Here is a 902-nt window from a genome sequence, read left to right on the forward strand (position 1 = left end):
GCCCCGCAGTTCTTATAGCGCGGGTTGTCTCCTTTAGCATTTGTTTTGGTGCTGCTGTTTGTATGTTACTATCACCAGTAAAAAAAAATACAATAAAAAAAAAATAATAAAAAACAAATAATAAAAATAGAGAGACAGAGAGAAAGAGAGACAGAGAGAGAGACAGAGAGAAAGAAGAAAGTATATGAAGAAGTATAAGACAATTATATAAATCAAGATAGACAGAAATGTGCATCTTTATACTTTGTATTTACTGCTGCTGCTTCTGCTGCTGCTGCTGCTGCTGCTTCTGCTGCTGCTGCTGCTGCTGCTGCTCCTTCTGCTTCTGCTGCTGCTGCTCCTTCTGCTGCTGCTTCTGCTTCTGCTTCTGCTGCTGCTGCTGCTGCTGCTCCTTCTTCTGCTTCTGCTTCTGCTGCTGCTGCTGCTCCTTCTGCTGCTTCTGCTACTGCCGCCGCCGCCTCCGCCGCTGCTGCTGCTGCTGCTGCTGCTGCTGCTGCTGCAGGACGTGGGTTACGTGATAGACTGCGGGACTCACAAGGTGCTGCGTTACGACAGCAGCAAGCGCAGCAGCAGGCTGCAGGAGGAGCTCATAACAAAAGCAAACGCGCAGCAGCGGCGGGGGAGAGCGGGGAGAGTTGCTGAGGGTTGTTGTCTTCGTCTCTATCTGCAGCAGGAATTCTCACATATGCCACAGTTAGATTAACCCTAAACCCTAATAAACCCTAAACCCTAATAAACCCTAAACCCTAAAGACCCTAGATATGAACTTCATAATATACGATGATAGAAAGGATGCAGAAGGAAGGGATCGAATATACTCCATATAAACAAATTGCTGCTGCTGCTGCTGCTGTTGCTGCTGCTGCTGCTGCTGTTGCTGCTGCTGCTGCTGCTGTTGCTGC

General features: G+C 48.1%; 1 protein-coding gene across 1 annotated transcript in view; it reads right to left on the bottom strand.

Moving 5' to 3' along the window:
* The window catches only part of EMH_0017160 (uncharacterized protein), a gene marked incomplete at both ends in the record, with an annotated part of 2,225 nt that extends 1,402 nt beyond the window's left edge, over positions 1 to 823 (bottom strand). Inside the window, 2 exons of the mRNA XM_013500825.1 lie at positions 255 to 522; positions 768 to 823. Of these exons, the coding sequence (XP_013356279.1) occupies positions 255 to 522; positions 768 to 823 (324 nt within the window). The remainder of the gene's footprint in view (positions 1 to 254; positions 523 to 767) is intronic.
* Between the last annotated feature and the right edge of the window lie 79 nt (positions 824 to 902).

This window comes from Eimeria mitis, genomic scaffold, assembly GCF_000499745.2.
Source record: "Eimeria mitis Houghton genomic scaffold, Emh_scaff591, whole genome shotgun sequence".
NCBI lineage: Eukaryota > Apicomplexa > Conoidasida > Eucoccidiorida > Eimeriidae > Eimeria > Eimeria mitis.